Genomic DNA, 17279 nt, shown 5'->3' on the forward strand with positions numbered 1-17279 from the left:
AGAAAAATTTCATAATATGAGAAATTTATGTTGTAATGCCATAGAAACTGACATGTGGTAATATACTTCTAAAATATACCACTAAAAAAATTGATGACAGGACTAATTCTTTAGTACAGAAATAATGATTTTAAGGTTTTCACTCAAATGTTGGTATCCTAAAGATTTTGTTAATTTAAACTCTTATTCATATGGGGAAATCTCACAAAAAGAAATTGCATAAAGCTAGAAAATTTAAAAAGAAGTGCAAAATAGCTAGAAGTATTAGAGTCTTAAAGAATTTTATTATGTAATAGCACATATAATATCATTACATATATAATATCACATATGTATCAGCTTCCTCCATATGAAGAAAATACTTCAGTCAGTAAAAGATTATTTTACTTCATTAATTCAGTAATACTTCAGCAAATATTTTTTGTTTTTATGCAGTACTTCAGTAAATACTTAAGTAAAAGATTATTAATGTTAGGCTAGAAGAAAAACATTATATTACATTTAGGTATGTATGGGGATCTTTTATTTTCTTGGCTTAGTAATATAAAATCTAGTATGTAAAACTTGATCTTGTAAAATATATTTGGTATATTAAATTTTAAGCTACAATTTATTCATCTATATATTTACTTATTTAAATCTTTTTAATTCCTGTCACAGAAGAGCTGCAACATGTTGAACTTTAGTACCTCTTAGTTGTTGAGAAGCAAGCAAAAAAGAGAGAATATAATTAGCTATCAAGATTACTAGAATCACAGAATTTATAGCTGGAAAGGATCTCAAGAAATTATTATTCTAGCTCTGTTGCCTTTAGGTAAGCATTATCATTTCTACTTTATAGATAAGGGAACTGAAGCATAGAGAAGTAAAGTAACAGAAAGTTGAACTCAGAATAATGGAAAAACCAATAGAGGTTCTATAGAAGAGATAATGAAACATTTCTTGCTGCATGTTAGAAAGGTGGACAACTACTAAGACAGTATACAGCACAGTCAGACATAGTCTTTCAAGAGTCAGGTGTTTTTGCTTTATTCATTTTATCACAAGAGAATGTCCAATCTGGAGGAAGAGTGAGAAATGACTGTGATGTAAAACCAAAATGCAAAAATAAAGTATTTTTTAAAGTAATAGCTGGTATGTTTTAGAGTAGGGACTAAGAACCAAATTTCTTATTTGCTAGTGAAATTCCCTATTATATTATAGCATTTCTCATGAAAGAAAATTACTGCTTTCTGGCCTTAATATTATCCACTGTCAAGCCAACATAAACAGCTTGGGTTTTTTGCCATTTTATTTTTTTAAAGTTTTATTGATAGATTTTCAATTTTTTTTGTTGTTGAGGCAATCGGGGTTAAGTGACTTGCCCAAGGTCACACAGCTAGTGAGCGTTTTGTGTCTGAGGCCAGATTTGAACTCAGGTCCTCCTGACTCCAGGGTAGCTGGACCACCCAACTGCCCCTGTACTTATGCATTTTAGAAAAAAATCCCAGTCATTTCTAGTTACATGCCAAACCAGAGAACTGTTGCTTATGATCAAGAAAAACAATTAAGGAAAACTGACACAGCAAATATCTAAAAACATATGCAACATTCCATATTATGGTCCCTTACCTCTTTATTAAGAGTAGAGAAGTAGAAAGCACTCATTTTCCAGATAAGGAACTGAGGGAAAAGAAGAGAAGACAAAACTCCAAAATCTATTGAGTACAACTGTTGCCACATAAAACTTTGTCTAAGTTTTTATTTTCAGAGCCATTCTTATCAACCATTTCTGCTGCTAATCATTTTTATCTTCCTAGACTTGTGAAAAAGGAATATATATCTAGATAGAGGCAAGCTTCCTAAATTTGTCTGGCTCCTCTATTCCTTATTATGTTTCTGTTTGGATCAGATCAGCTGATGTGATCTGTGGAGAAATTCAGATCCAGAGAAGTCAAGTGACTTGTTCAAAATCAAAGTCAAAACATGGCATGATCAACTAGAAATAAAAGAGCCAGCTCCAGGGTGAGTTGTCAACTCCACATAGGTGTATAGTGTTGTGGCTCAGCATTCTCTTTAGCCATTCATTTGGCCTCCTTATAGGGGCACTAGCAACTGATGAGGATCAGGAAAGGAGTCATGTAGAAGGTAGCTATGGAGATGACTGCAAAGGAATCAAGGGAGGTGAAGAGGAAATGCATTCCAGGAATGGGGTACAGCCAATGCAAAAACTCAGATACAGGAAATAGAGTATTGTGTGTAAGAAACAACAAGGCCAACCTGGCTACACCTTAGAGTATGAGAAGGAGAGTACTGTATAATAATGGCAAAGTGCATTGGGGTCAAGTTTAAAGGGCTGTGAAGGTCAAACAGAGAAATTTATATTGCTCCTAAAGACAAAAAAAAAAAGCCATTGGAGTTTACTGAGAAAAAAGTGACATAGGCAGAACTGTGTTTTAGGAAAATCACATTAGCAACTATCTGAAGAATAAAGTGAGGACAGATAAACTAAGGAAACCAATAAATCAATAATAGCATTTTTCAATCACTTAATATGTGCCAGACATTGTACTAAGTGCTGGAAATACAAATGTTGTACCTCCGCCTAAGCAGGTTGGGTGGTTTCCCTTTGTACATAGAGGATTTCTGATTGGCTAAGAAAATGATGAGCCACAACATTTCATGCCTGTGCACAACTGACAGATCTCCCAGGAATTGTAGACATGTAGAAAGCTAGATATGTACCTTACCTTCTAGCACTTGCAACTCTAGAGATGGCTAAAAGAGTATCCCTCCCCGAAGTCACCACCCCAAGAGATCATTCTCTTCTTGGCACCTTAGCTAAGGTGCTTTTAATGTTCCCAAGCTGAAGACTTCATTTACTCTTAGTGTTCTTTGCTCTATTCTAATCTGTATAAATTCCCTGACTTCTGTATATGGCTTACTTTGATAATTACACTAGCTATTTGAGATAGTCTTTAATGTGACCAATAATTGTGGGAAGGGAGCTAAGCTGGTTTCCTTGACGGTGATCCGGGAAAGTGTCATTTATATTGGACCCTAAAGTTTTGTACCCTTGCTATTGTTGAGTCCTTTCAGTTGTATCTGACTCTTCATGACCCCATTTAGGGTTTTCTTGGCAAAGATACTAGATTGGTTTGCCATTTCCTTCTCCAGCTCATTTTATAGATGAGGAAACTGAGGCAAACAGGGTTAAGTGACTTGATCAGGGTCACATAGCTAGTGGCTGAGGTCATATTTGAACTCAAGTTCTCCTAACTCCAGACCTAGCACTCTATTTATTGTACCACCTAACTGCCAGACTCCCCTAGGCTACCAATATTTGAGGTGTGGTAGAAAAATATAACTCAAGTCCAATATTTCTCTTGGAGACAGTGAGGAAAGGAACAAGGTCCCAGCCATGGTTCCCTTCTTGCTCCCCACAAAGGTGGAAATGTCAGTCTCCCTTAAAGAGGGATAGGCGAGATCCCAAATCTGCTATCTGTCTATGCCACAAATGAGCCACCTGTCTATACACTAGGCAGTAACCACATATCTTATACAAGAAAAGTAAAAGCAAACCCTAAATTCAAAGAGCTCACATTTTAAGAAGAGAGATATAAATAACTAGGTATATATACCATACATATTGAGTAGATGAGAAATAAACTCAAGAAGGGAAAGCATTAGAAGCTGGAGTGATTGGGAGAGGATTATTGGAGAAGATGGGATTTGAACTGGAAACAAAAATATAGACGTGAGAAAGGAAAATATTCCAGGCATGGGAGACAGCCAGTACAGAGGCTGGAGATGGAGATGGAGTGTCACATGATAAAATAATATATGTAAAGTACTTTGCAAACCTTAAAGTACTATATAAATGCTAGCTACCACCACTACTACTACTGCTAGTAGTACTATTATTATTTGAGGAATAAGTAGGCTGGTGTAGATGAATCACAGAGTCCATGTATAGGACTAAATCATAAGAAAACTGGAAAGGTAGGAGGCGGCAAGTTGTAAGGGGATTTCAATGCCAATAGAGGACTTCTCTATTCTTATTTGATCCTGTATAGCTGATATATATATATATTTATCCATTCATTCATTTCAATGCTTCTGTAAAAAACCATAGTTTGAAGTGTTATCATAAAGTTTCTTTTCTCTGCACACTTATGCATTCATCTATAACGCATAGCAGTTCATAGCTTCTTCCTTACCCAGAAAATATGTTTATATGGTGTAACACAATGTATATTCCAAACCAAAAAAGAAGCTAGTCAAAGATTGTCTGCTGGGAAAACAACTTCCTGGCAATATTTACTTTTTTAATATTGACAACATTAAGTCAGAAGAACCTATTGCTTTTGAAATAGTTTAAACAATTCCTCCCCACCCCCACCTTGTATCTTCAATTCATCTTATATACAAAAGAAGCCATTGAAAATTTTCTGGATACTGGTGCCTATAATATTTGGTTACCTGAAACTGTTGATTAGGCTATCTTAATGTGATAATACTATTATACAAACAAGCACAGAAGGAGGTTTTCTAGATCAAGATGTTTGGAAAAACTCAAGAATGACGTTAAAAAAAAACTATTTGAACTTTCTTCCACATAGTTTTCTTTACTTATGCACAAGAAAAAAAAGATTAATGTCTGAAGGACATATTTCATATTCAAGGATGGTAATCTAAAGAGTATTTGGAAATAAATACTTGTATAACCCATGTAAATTCTGAGAATCTCCATCCCAATCACCACTCTTATAGATGAGTTGAGTCCCTATAACTTGGCCAAATCTCCCCCTCAGGGGTCTAGGGGTACCTCAGAGGAATCAAAGAAGATTCTCTAATACCATGAGTTTGAACCCCCAGTGGTGTGCTTCCCCCCAAGATTATCAGTTAAGATTTAATTTCATCAACCAGCCCTAAGTAGCTTTTAGATAGAGAGTATTTACTAACATGGTACAATATGAACAGTTGGTATAAAACTTCTTACCCAAAAGTCACTGACACACTCTCCCACAAGCACATACAGAATCCAGAGGAAGGTAAGTTTAAGCTGAAAGAGCACATGTGGCAAGGGGTAACATAACTCTTGGTTGCTGGTTCCTTTTCTATTTGTGGGGTGCATAATAAGATTCCTTAAGCATGGTTTGTCTGCATCTGTCTATCTTTGATTCTCAATGTGGATACTACTGATAACTTATTAGAGATTCTGGTAGGATATCAGTGGGAAAATAGGAAGTCCAAAATCCCCTGCACCGTTTGAAACACAGATTCTTCTCTGGCCGAAGTGGGTAAAGGAAAGAGATACAGCCAAGGCAAAAACTTCTCCTTACTCCCTCAGGTACTCATTCTCAGGGATGTGCTGGAAAGTCACACTTGTTTTATTTTCTGGGATGAATCTCTTCTCAATTTGCTTGATAAATTTACAGATGATCTCTGGGGAGTGGCCAAGTTTCCTTGGCCCATCTATACTCCATACCTAGCAGTCTTCTTATCCAGGAAGAAGCCTCTCTCTCTCTGTAGTCTCCTAGAAATTCATTCTCCCATGATGGCCACCTTCTGGCATTGAAGAATTTCTCATGGGGACTTCTTATTTAGGAAGTACCAAGGTCAACCATGCTCACTCCTTCAGGCTCCTGATTCTCCCAGGACTCTTCACCATGCCTTTTCCCCCTCTTTCCTTTTCATTTCCTTTTTATATAGTCTTCTTCCATTAGAATGTAAGAAAGTAACTGGGAAATAAGATATACAGGCAATGGTGTATAGAAATGAATCCTGCCCTACAGGAAAATTGAAGGGGAAGGGTATAAGGGGGGGCGATGATAGAAGGGAGAACAGATTGGGGGAAGGGGCATTCAGAATGCACACCGTTAGGATAAGGGGAGAGGAGAGATGGGGAGAAAATCTGGAACTCAAAATTTTGTGGAAGTGAATGTTGAAAACTAAAAATAAATTAATTAAAAAAAAAGAAGGTAAGCAAGTAGAGATTTGTACCTTTCCTTTCGCTTGTATTTGTATTCTTGGTGTATACGACAGTGCCTGGCACATAGCAAGTGCTTAAATGTTGTTGACTGTCTGAATAAGACTCTTTTGTAGGTACTCTAGTTCAAAGGCCTTTTCCCACTTAATTTAAGACTAATAAATTAAGTATCTTATCATTTGCATTAAGAGGGATAGGGTTGAGTAAATCAATCACCTCACCCTTACAACTGATTCTAGATTATTGTTGTTGTTGTTGAGTCCTTTCAGCTGTGTCAAATTCTCTGTGACCCCATTTAGGGTTTTCTTGGCAAAGATGCTGGAGTGGTTTACCATTTCCTTCTCCAGCTCATTTTGCAGATGAGGAAACTAAAACAAACAGAATTAAGCAACTTGCTCAGGTTCACACAGCTCGTAAGTATCTGAGGCTGAATTTGAACTCAGGTCCTCCTGACTCTAGGCCTGGCTATCTATCCACTGCACCACCTACCTGCCCTTTATTCTAGAGCACTGTATTTGAAAATAATTTTTCCCCCACAAAGTAACTAAGATGCATGGGCTTCCACATTTTAAAAGTTGATCTCGCCATTTGGCTGAGGGAGTAGGGGATGGGGAATAAATGTAGATTAGTGACCAGTTTATATTGAAAAATAGAAAACTACAGTATATAGAAATTTAGCATTGAAGTTTCCTTAAGCTTAACTGTAAAGAACTTTTCAGCCCTGCAGGTTTCAGTCCCCATGACTGATTTCATCACAAAATAATATATTAACAATCATTTCTCAATAATATATAAACAAGAATTACAGAACATAGAAATGTTAATGGAACTGAAATAAAGGTTAATATTCCAAATTCATAAATTTAAACTCAATTGTTAATGAAAAGGTATTTTCTTTCAGCTACTTTGTAGATCCCAAGGTCAAAGAAAAAAGGAACTGAGTTACAACTTTAATATCTAAAACTTTAGCTTTACTTTTATTTCTCTTGGTCTTGTACTTTTTACGCAAGCAGAGCAATAAATTCCACATTGCTAATCTTTATAGGAATAAATGTTTGCTACTGCTAGTATCAACTCTTATGTTTTGAAACCTAGTCAGGAAACATATTTTCCATCATTACTTAGAAAAGATTTCCACTTTTTTAGGGAAAAAGTACTTATGACATTTTTTTCTGGAAATTTGCTGGGTTTTCATAGTACTATATGAAGTAAAACTTTGATTAAGAAAAGAATGGGCAGGAGAACCTGCGTTCAAATCTGAACTCAGACACATGTCACTTACTGGCTGTGTGACCCTGGGCAAGTCACTTAACCCCGATTGCCTAAAAACAAAACAAAACAAAACAAAACAAAAAAAAGAAATGAAAAGAATGGGGAGAGGGAGGCCTGGTTAACTCAGGTTAAAAAACTGTTTCAACCATGATTGAAAAGTTTGTTATTTTTTTTTTAATGTACATTTCCTTTTTAAATACAAAGAATTTTGAATGATCCGAGATTTTGTGGTACCTAATGGTCAGGATTAGATAATTCACTTGTAGACTATGTAGGATACTGGGCTGAATGTTTACTAGCCCTAGATCACATTTTATAAGTTTTTCCATAAAAAAAACCACACACACACAAAAATCTATGATCTATTTTGTAGTGACTTTTTTTTAAACCTCAAAGTGAATGTACCCATTGGGGGAAAATTTTTAGTTAAATAAAGGTTCTGGACAGTTGCATTCAAGTTAATTAAAGTTTTATTCTATTAGGGAATGGTCTTAAAGAGGAAAGGAACAAAATCAAGTTTTAATTTTATATAGAAAAATCATAAAGAACTTTGAAATATAAGATTCATAAAAGATATCTGCAAAAATAAATTTTCCCCAACAAATCTATAATTTAATTTGATAATTCAGAGAAACTCTCTCTTAATTCCATTAATTTTACCAAGTGAAACCACTTCTCCAGAAAATATTAAAAAGTAATCTACAGTACCTTTTGTAGTATTTTTAGACTTCATATTTTTTATATGGTTAATTGCCTTTTTATCTTTTGATTTCTTTCTCTCTTTTTCTATTTGCTTCTTATGTTGACACATTTTTACTTCTCTTTGTATCTTTTCTTCTTCAGCAGCAGAATTTTTTTGCTGTTCCTTCCAAGCCTCTAATTCCCTAGTTGCTTTTTCCCTCTCATTTTCTTTTAAATCCTCAATTTTTTTCCGCTCATTTTCTTCAATCTGTAAGAAGTGAGATTATCAGACTCTTAAAAATGTGTGAAGGACAATATTTCCTGAGAAGAAAGAATTTCTAAGGAGAAAAGATACACATTAAGATCATTCATTATTCAGACCTCTCAAACTCTTGCCACCATGGTTAGTATTAGGTATTTATAGACTTCCAAAAACCAAATAATTCTTTTTCCAACACTTATCCAAATCCTACCCAATCCGGGGAGTATGGCTATGTCACATAACAGCTTCAGGAACACTGACCCAACTAGAATGTAGATGTGGAAATTAATTTGGGGAAAAAAGTTTCTCCCATTTGTTTGGAAAAGTTTTCAGTGGTAAATTTCAAAAACTTTTCCCTATGGAGTCAAATTTCAGTTGGTTCTAAAATCAACACCTTGTACAATGGCTCATGTTCTCTCTGCCCCAAATTTTCCCTCACTGGCAGGATGTGCAGAGTAGATAGGAAAAGAACCACAGGCTTGTAGGATCAGAGAGTTGCAAGGGATTTCAGAGGCCGTTGAGCCCAATCGCCTCACTTTACAAATATGGAAACTAAGGACGAGGGAGGTTAAGTGTCTTGAGATACCTTCCATTTAATTGCTTCTTCCTCCTGTTTTCTGGTTTCACTTATTGTAAAAATGTCAAAATTGGTACAATTTAGCTCCTCCAATAGAGTGTATACTTGCTGGTCAGTGGACAAGGATCTCACATTTAGAATACTATTAGCTGAGTTAAGATAGTCTGAGTTAACAGTCTAAATACTATGTAATTTTTAGCACTCTCTGCCTCCCCACCCCCCATCCCTTTTCTGCCATACTGTCACCACTACTAAAGAAGCAGAAGGAAGCTCCTTGGGTCTGGGGACCATTTTGTATTTTCCTTTATTTCGTGAGTTGCCATGACCTATATTCCTTACCAATTGACCAGTCTATTAATAATGAGTCACTACACACATACTTAATCTGCTCTTCAGAAAGCAGATAGAGTCCAATTTCCAGGACTATATCCAGTCTTTCCAGCATGGTAGAACCTACCAGAGTTTATACTGATATAGTTTTCAAGAAACCAGAGTCACCTCCACACCACAATGATACATCAGAGTTGGACTTTGTTGAAGGAAAATAAAACCTCTGTTAAGATAAAATAAAGGAAAGAAGAAAAATCAATTGAAACTATGATAAATAGGGAGATAATAAGAGAACAACTATATACCCTTGATGTGTTCAACTCACTAGACCCAAATGAGCACTACATTCCAGGAAACTGAATGAATAGGCAAATTGTTTACTAAGCCAACGTCAGTGATCTCTGAAAGATGGTGGAGAATAGAAGGGGCCTTATAAGACTGGGGAAGGGCAAATGTTCCAATTTTTCAAAAAGGAAATTAAAAGAAGTTTGAAAGCTTGACTTTTACTCCTTACAAAACTATAGAATTTAGGGATGATAACTTCTAGAAAAAGCAGTGCTCACAAAGAACTGACCTTATTCCCTTTTTAGACATGACTGTATTGATAGATCAGAGGAATACTAGTGCAGCAGCTTATCTAGACTCTAGCAAAGCATTTGACAGAGTTTCTCATGCTAGTCTTGTGTTAAGAGGTATGAGTTATATAGTTAGCTGGATTCAAAACCAGTTGAATGGAATGATATCAACATGGTGGGAGGTATCTAATTTAGTACTCTAGAGAGTGTGCTTGACTCTGCTCCCTAGTTTATCAAAGTTTCAAAAGACACAGAGTTAGGAAGAAAAACTAACATGAATGACAGTCAGGATCCAAAAAGACAGCTAACTGGAATGTTGGATGAAGTCTCAAAAAAAAAATTTAAGAGGGAAAAATAAAGGGATAACACTAAACTTAAAAAATTTTAAACCAATGTAAGATGGAAGACATGAGTCTAAAAAGCAATTTCTATGAAAATGATCTAGGCTTTCAGTGGACTACAATTCAATATGAGTGAGCAGTATGATAAGGTGAGAAAAAAAAAAAGCTATAGAAGCCAGCTTGGCTGAAGTATTATAAAACAGTCCTTTTCAATAAACTGCATATTCCCCAGGCCTAGGAAGATGTCTAGCTATTAAAGCCATCCTGATTCTCCTATCCTCTATTTAGGGTTCTTCTGATACCTTTGCTCTCTCTGTTGAGGCTCTAGTAAGGCTTCACAAGTCTGAATCCTCATCTGCTATGTTAACCACTTGGCCTATTTGCACCTTCACCTATACTGCCTGCCACTATCCTGACACCATTATCAGCAAGCTTACTAGGATGCCCACTACTAGAAATTCCTGTCATTTAGACCTACCTAGATTCTGACCTTCTGTCCAGACTTTATTTTTCCTGATGCCCACTGGTGTGAACTTCTCAGACCACCAGCTTTGCCTTCAGGGTGGTCTGTCCAGTTTCTATATTTTGATTCCTCCCTGATAAAACCTATCTGTGCTCCACCAAAGCCTCTGTACTCATAATCATATGGGAGAAAGAAAAGCACTTCAGTTGGTGGAGGCAGCATGAGCAAGGAGGTACAAATGATTTATATATCCAGAGGGCACTGAGGAAGCCCTAATTTGACTTAATCAGAGCTCATGTGTACTGGTGGTAAAGAAATCTGGATTCACCTAGGACTAGATTACAGTCATTCCTCAAAGCCAAGAAGTGGCATCTGAACTTGAATAAATAGGCAACAAGTACAAAATTATAGTTTTTTGAGATTAGGAGTATTATTTTGGGGAAGAGTTGAGGGCAAATAGCCAGAAAGAGTTCAACCAAAAATTCTTATAGTAATTCAGACTAGAATATTTTCACATATAGATGTGAACACAAGTAATTGGCAATTACCATTATACGATACTTGAGGCATTAGTTTTAAGACTTTTGTGCCCCAAACAAAATCCTAATTCCTATTTTTAAGTCTACCAAGAGTCGAGAAAATTTTAACAACCTTCAGGGTTAGGTTAACTAGTTTTCATATCTTTTTAACAACTTTTAGTAATCCTGGAAAAGTTTTTCACCAAAGAGTACCTAGTATAATACCATGTACTATTAACAATAGCTATCCATCTACTTTGTTTCTAGTTCTTTGATATGACAAGTGAAGCTAATAATATTTTAATGTATGTGGGGCCTTTCTTTTTGTCATTGGCCTCTTTGGAGTATATGCTTAGCAATGGAATCTCTGGCTCAAAGGGATATGGTCACTTTATTATATAACCCAAACTGCTTTCCAGATTGGTTGAACCAATCTGTGTGTCTACCAACAATGCATCAGTGGGACAAGTTTTCTAAACCCCACCAATATTGACCACTCCCATCTTTTGTCATCTTTGCCAAGGTAAAACCTCAAGAGTTGTTTTGATTTGTGTTTCTCTTATGATTAGCAATTTCGTGCAATCATTCATATGATTATTAATAGTTTACAACTCTTTCAGGAACTATTTGTTCATATCCTCAGACCACTTATTCATTGAAGAATGGAATTTGGTGTTATATATTTATAATAGCTCCTTATGTGTTTTAGATATCAAACTTTTAACAGGAATATTTGATACAAATATTTTTTCCCCAACTTCCCTTCTTATCTTAGATGCATTTTCTTTGTTCAAGAGTTTTTTAATCTCATGTAATCAAAATTATCTATTTCATCTTTTGCAATTGTTTGGTTAAGAATACATTCTCTTGGGGGCAGCTAGGTGGCACAGTGGATAGAGCACTGGCCCTGAAGTCAGGAGGACCTGAGTTCAAATCCGGCCTCAGACCAAACACTTGACACTTACTAGCTGTGTGACCCTGGGCAAGTGACTTAACCCCAATTGCCTAAAAAAAAAAAAAAAAAAAAAAAAAAAAGAATACATTCTCTACACATTGTTGTGAAAAATATCTGATCTGCTTCTCTTCTATTTTTATGGCATGATCTTTAATATTTAAACTACTTGAGGAAATATTTAAGACCTTCAAAAATCTACAACAAATCTCTTTTTTTTTTCCCTTTGAGGCAGTTGGGGTTAAGTGACTTGCCTAGGGTCACACAGCTAGTGTCAAGTGTCTGCAGTCACATTTGAACTCAGGTCCTCCTGACTTCAGGGTTGGTGCTCTATCCACTGCACCACATAGCTGCCCCCAACAAATCTCTTTTTCTAGACTTACTATTTTTCCTCACCTTTCTATACTCAAGTCAAGTATCAATTTTGAATTTATTGTTTAATACATTAGAAAATATTGGTCTAAGCTTAATTTCTGCCACATTGTTTTTTAGTTTTCCCAGCAGTTCTTATCAAATAGGAAGCAATACTAGGTAATTTGTGCTTGGGAGTATATTGAATAATAGGCAATTAAGTTTAATTATTTATGATTCATCATTATCTAGTGTATTGCACTGATTTACTTATCTTTTTTTTTTTACCAGTACCAAATGTTTTTGATGATTGTCACTTTATAATATACTCTGGGGGCTGGAAGTACTATTGCCCCTTCATTCCAGTCAGTTATAAACAAATATCAAGTGCCTACTATGTGCCAGGCACTGTGTAAAGTTCTGGGGATACAGAAAGAGGCAAAGACAGTTCCTGCCTTCAAGGAGTTCACAATCTAATAAAGGAGATGACAAGTAAACAGATATGTATAAACAAACTATATATAGGATAAAGGAGAAATAATTAGGATAGGGAAGTCACTAGAATTTTTTTTAAATTTTACTTATTTTTTTGGTTACATTTTAAGTTCCAAACTGTCTCCCTTTCTCCTCCTCACCCTGCATTAGAGAAGGCCACCATTTCACACACACACACACACACACACACACACACACACACACACACACGTGTGTATATATGTATATACATGTCTACATTTATCTTTATTTTTATGTAAAACAATACTATGCATACTTCCATTTATGAGTTCTTCCCCTGGAGGTGGATAGCATCTTCCTTCATAGGTTCTTTGTAGTTGACTTAAGTATTTATAATACTTTTTTGGGGTTTTTGGGGGTTTTTTTGGGTAGGCAATGGGGTTAAGTGACTTGCCCACAGTCACACAGTTAGTAAGTGTTATGTGTCTGAGGCCAAATTTGAACTCAAGTCTTCCTGAATCCAGGGCCAGCGCTCTATCCACTGTGCCACCTAGCACAGTTACCCTTTGATCAATATTGCTTACTACTGTATACAACATTCTCTTGATTCTGGTCATTTCAGTCTTCATTTCCTGCGTCTTTCCATGTTTTTCTAAAATCAATCTGCTCATCATTTCTTACATCACAATTATATACCATGAATTACTTAGCCATTCCCCAATTGATGGGCATCCCCTCAATATGCAGTTCTTTGCCACAACAAAGACAGCTGCTATAAATATTTTAGAACATATAGGTCCTTTTCCTTTTCCTCTAATCATCTTGGGAAACAAACCTAACAGTGGTATCACTGGGTCAAAGGATATACACAATTTTACAACTCTTTGGGCATAATTCCAGATTGCCCTCCAAAATGGTTGGATCAGCTCACAGTTCCATCAATAGTGTACTAGTGTCTCATTTTTCCACATCCCCTCCAACATTTGTTCCTTTCCCCTTCTATCATTTTAGCGAATCTGATAAGTGTGAGATGATATCTTAAAGTTGTTTTAATTTGCATTTCTCTAATCAACAGTGATTTAGAACATTTTTTCATATAACTATATATATACCTTTGATTTCTTCTTACAAAAAAACTACCTGTTCATATCCTATGAACATTTATTAATTGGGGAATGACTCATATTCTTATAAATTTGACAAAGTTCTCAATATATTTGAGATATGAAACGCTTTATCTATGTATAAACTATGTATAAAATTTCCCCCTATTTCTGCTTTCCTTCTAATCTTGGCTACATTGCTCATTTATGCAAAACCTTTTTAATTTAACATAATCAAAAGTAGCCATTTTACATCTCATAATGCTCTCTAGCTCTTGTTTATTCATAAATTCTTCTCCTATCCATAAGTGTGACAGGTAATACATTCCATGTTCTTCTCATTTCTTATGATATCTCCTTTTATATCCAGGTCATGTATCCATTTTGACCTTATCTTGGTAAATGATGTAAAATGTTGGTCTATCCCCAATTTCTGCCAGACTATTTTCTAGTTTTCCCAACAATTTTTACTAAATAGTGAATTCTTATCCCCAAAGCTTAAATTTTTACATTTGTCAAACACAAAGCTATCATAATCATTTACTGTGTATTGTATGTCTACTCTATTCCACTGATCCACACTTCTATTTCATAGTCAGTACTAGATAGTTTTGATAATTACTGCCTTATAATATAGTTTAAGATCTGGTGCTGCCAAACTTTCTCCATTTACATTTTTTCCATTGATTCTTTCGATATTCTTGACCTTTTATTCTTCCAAATGAATCATGATTACTTTTTCTAGCTCAACAAAATAATTTTTTGGTAATTTAATTGAATAAGTAGATTAGTTTAGGTAGAATTGTCATTTTTATTATATTGCTCTGCCCACCCACGAACAATTAATATTTCTCCAATTATTTAAATCTGACTTTATTTGTATAAGTGTTTTATAATTATGTTCATGTAGTTCCTGGATTTGTCTTGACAGGTATATGCCCAGGTATTTTATGCTATCTATAGTTATTTTAAATGGGGTATCTCTTACTATCTTTTTTGCAGAGTTTTATTGGTGATAATATAGAAATGTTGGTGACTTATGTGGGTTTATTTTATATCCTGTTACTTTGCTAAAATTATTATTGTTTGAACTAACTTTTTAGTTGAAACTCTAGGATTTTCCAAGTATATCATCTGCAAAAAGAGATAGTTTCATTAGCTCATTATCCATTCTAATTTCTTCAATTTCCTTTTCTTCTCTTATTGCTACTGCTAGCATTTCTACTACAATATTGAATGATATTGCTTATGATGGTCTCCTGATCTTATTGGGAAGGCTTCCAGCTTATCCCCATTACAAATAATACCTGCTGATCATTTCAGATAGATGCTTATTATTTTAAAGAAAAATCCATTTATACCTATTCTTTCAAGTTGTTTTTAATAGGAATGAGCGTTGTATTTTGTCAGAACTTTTTTTTGCATTTATTGATATAATCATGTGATTTTTATTACTTTTGTTATTGATGTAATCAATTACATTAATAGTTTTCCTTATGTTAAACCATTCCTGCATACCCTTTGATCCACCAATACCACTACTAGGTCTATATACTAAAAAGATCGTAAAAAAGGGAAAAGGACCTACATTTGCAAAAATATTTATAGCAGCCCTTTTTGTGGTGGCAAAATATTTGAAATTGAGGGGATGCCCATCAATTATGGAATGGCTGAACAAACCGTGGTGTATGAATGTAATGGAATACTACTGTGCAATAAGAAACGATGAACAGGCAGATTTCAGAAAAACCTGGGAAGACTTGCATGAACTAGTGCAAAGTGAAATGAGCAGAACCAGGAAAATACGATACACAGTATGAGCAACATCATATGATGATCAGCTATGAATGACTCAGCTCTTCTCAGGAACACAATGATCCAAGGCAAATACAAAGGACTCATGAAGGAAAATGCTATCCATATCCAGATAAAGAACCAATGGACTCTGAATGCAGATCAAAGCATATTTTTTCACTTACTTTACTCTCTCATGTTTTTTTTTCTTTTGATCTGTTTCTTCCTCCATGACTGTGACGAATATGGAAATATGTTTTTACATGATATCATATGTATAAACTGTATCAAACTGCATACCATTTTCAGAAGAAGAGAGAAGTGAGAGGTAGGGAGAATAATTTGCAACTCAAAATCTTGTAAAAATGAATGCTAAAATTTTTCTTGATACGTAATTGTGGAGAAAAATACTATTCAAATATGAAAAAATGGGGTTAAGTATTTTATTTCTTCTTCTGTTAATCCAGGCAATTTATATTTTTATAAATATTCATCCATTTCACTTATGTTGTCAGATTTATTGGTATATAGTTGGGCAAAATAGCTCCTAATTATTGCTTTAATTTCCTCTTCATTGGGGAATTCACCCTTTTCATTTTTGATACTGGTAATTTGGTTTTTTTTTAATCAAATTAACCAAAGATTTATCTATTTTATTGTTTTTCCCCCATAAAACCAGCTCTTAGTTTTATTAGTTCAATGGTTTTCTTACTTTCAGTTTTATTAATCTCTCCTTTGAGTTTCAGAATTTCCAATTTGGTGTTTAATTGGGAATTTTAAATTTGTTCTTTTTCTAGCTTTTTCAATTATATATCCAATTCATTGACCTGCTCTTCCTCTATTTGATTCATGTAAGAATTTAGAGAAATAAAATTTCCCCTAAGTATTGCTTTGGCTGAATCCTATAAATTTTGGTGTGTTGTCTCATTATTGTCATTCTCTGTGATGAAATTATTGTTTCTATGATTTGTTGTTTGACCCACTCATTCTTCAGGATTATTTAGTTTCTGATTTTTAATCTATCTTTCCATGGCCCTTTATTACATATAATTTTTATTGCAGATGCATTTAGTATTTCTGCCCTTCTGCATTGGGTTATGAGGTCTTTATGTCCTAATACATGGTCAATTTTTGTGTGGGTGCCGTGTACCATTGAGAAAAAGGTATATGCCTTTCTATCCCCATTCAATTTTCTCCAGATGTCTATTATATCTAACTTTTGTAAAATTCTATTCACCACTTTAACTTCTTTCTTATTTTTTTTTATTTTTTTTTTAGGCAGTTGGGGTTAAGTGACTTGTCCAGGGTCACACAGCTAGCAAGTGTCAAGTGTTTGGTCTGAGGCCGGATTTGAACTCAGGTACTCCTGACTTCAGGGCTGGTGCTCTATCCACTGCACCACCTAGCCGCCCCCTTTCTTGTTTATTTTGTGGTTAGATTTACCTAGCTCCCATTAGGATAGTTTTGCTGTCTATTTCTTCCTGTAACTCACTTAACTTCTCCTCTAAGAATTTGAATGCTATTTCACCTGGTGCATGTTGATATTACTTCACTGTCTATGGTACTTTTTAGCAAGATGTAGTTTCCTTCCTTGTCTCTTTTAATTAGATGTATTTTTTGCTTTTGCTTTGTC

General features: G+C 34.9%; 1 protein-coding gene across 2 annotated transcripts in view; it reads right to left on the reverse strand.

Moving 5' to 3' along the window:
• Positions 1-17279, reverse strand: part of DNAAF4 (dynein axonemal assembly factor 4) — a 96793-nt gene that overhangs the window by 41959 nt on the left and 37555 nt on the right. For both annotated transcript variants that reach the window (XM_027840879.1, XM_027840880.1), the window contains exon 4: positions 7952-8192. In XM_027840879.1, the coding sequence (XP_027696680.1) occupies positions 7952-8192 (241 nt within the window). The remainder of the gene's footprint in view (positions 1-7951; positions 8193-17279) is intronic.

Source organism: Vombatus ursinus, unplaced genomic scaffold (assembly GCF_900497805.2).
Source record: "Vombatus ursinus unplaced genomic scaffold, bare-nosed wombat genome assembly UNPS02014848.1, whole genome shotgun sequence".
Taxonomy (NCBI): Eukaryota; Metazoa; Chordata; class Mammalia; order Diprotodontia; family Vombatidae; genus Vombatus; species Vombatus ursinus.